Here is a 1,013-nt window from a genome sequence, read left to right as displayed (position 1 = left end):
TCACCAAGGAGTCATATAAACAGAATTAGGGATAATAATAAAAAAAAATCCTGTATAACCCTGCAAACTTTCTTGTACATTCAAGAAAACTAGGTCAAATGAGTCAAAAGTATGAAAATTGCATGAAAGTTACCAAATAACTATGAAGTAGCAAGGAAACTAATATATGGTATGACCATCTAAACATCACCAAAAACTTTGCTCTCCAGCAAACATGTGAATAAAGTCATAACAAATATATCTGCTATAGTATTAAAAATGAAGAAAGGATAATATATGAAGACCTAAGGTTTTCAATACTTACATGCTTTCTTTTTTTCTTTGCTGGGCCTAAGCCTTCATCTTCAATATCTTCCTTTGGTCCTGGGTGAGCAATACCTTCCCTGGGTGACCAGGTTCATTCTTAGCTAAGGAAAGGTCAATGCCTGAAGTCTGTGTTTCATCCTGGTCTTCCTGGGGATTGACTTGGCGGCAAGGAGCATGAGCTGGTGTGTGAGAGGAAGAGATCCCTTCTGCTGGTGTGTGAATATTCTCTTTGGAAGGGCCAGTATCATTCACTGCACTGCCCTGCAACCCCCTCCATGCTCCCTCTGCTTCAATGGTCCTGCTTTCCTGTTGGTTGCTTTGATAGAACTGATCCTCTGGAGACCTACAGTCTGACCTTGGTTCCTCTGTGACAGGTGTATTTGAGGCAGTTGTGGATGTATGTCCCATGAATTTCTTCAGGGAAGTATTTGAACGTATACGTGAGAGCCCCTTCACTTCAAGCATATCAGCAACCTCAAGGACAGATTCCATCAAACTCTGATCTACCTGAAAAAATAAAAAAAACATGTAAATATGTAAATATAATATTCTTTCAACATTTTTCTTTATTTTTTTGCATCCATACTTACCATGATGTACTGACAAGCCATACTTCAAGCAACAGTTTAAAAATGTAAAGTATCATGATCAACTTGGAGAACTGGATATATGCATTTATGTTTGTGCAGCATCTAATTTCCACTATA

At 38.2% G+C, this 1,013-nt stretch overlaps 1 protein-coding gene across 1 annotated transcript in view; it reads right to left on the bottom strand.

Annotated features, from left to right (window-relative positions):
• Positions 1–1,013, bottom strand: part of LOC119594058 (sex determination protein fruitless-like) — a 63,112-nt gene that overhangs the window by 43,123 nt on the left and 18,976 nt on the right. The window contains exon 4 of the mRNA XM_037943095.1: positions 305–813. Coding sequence (XP_037799023.1) covers positions 331–813 — 483 coding nt within the window. The 3' untranslated portion in view covers positions 305–330. The remainder of the gene's footprint in view (positions 1–304; positions 814–1,013) is intronic.

Source organism: Penaeus monodon, chromosome 33, assembly GCF_015228065.2.
Source record: "Penaeus monodon isolate SGIC_2016 chromosome 33, NSTDA_Pmon_1, whole genome shotgun sequence".
Classification (NCBI taxonomy): domain Eukaryota; kingdom Metazoa; phylum Arthropoda; class Malacostraca; order Decapoda; family Penaeidae; genus Penaeus; species Penaeus monodon.
This window is presented reverse-complemented; position numbering and strand designations above follow the sequence as displayed.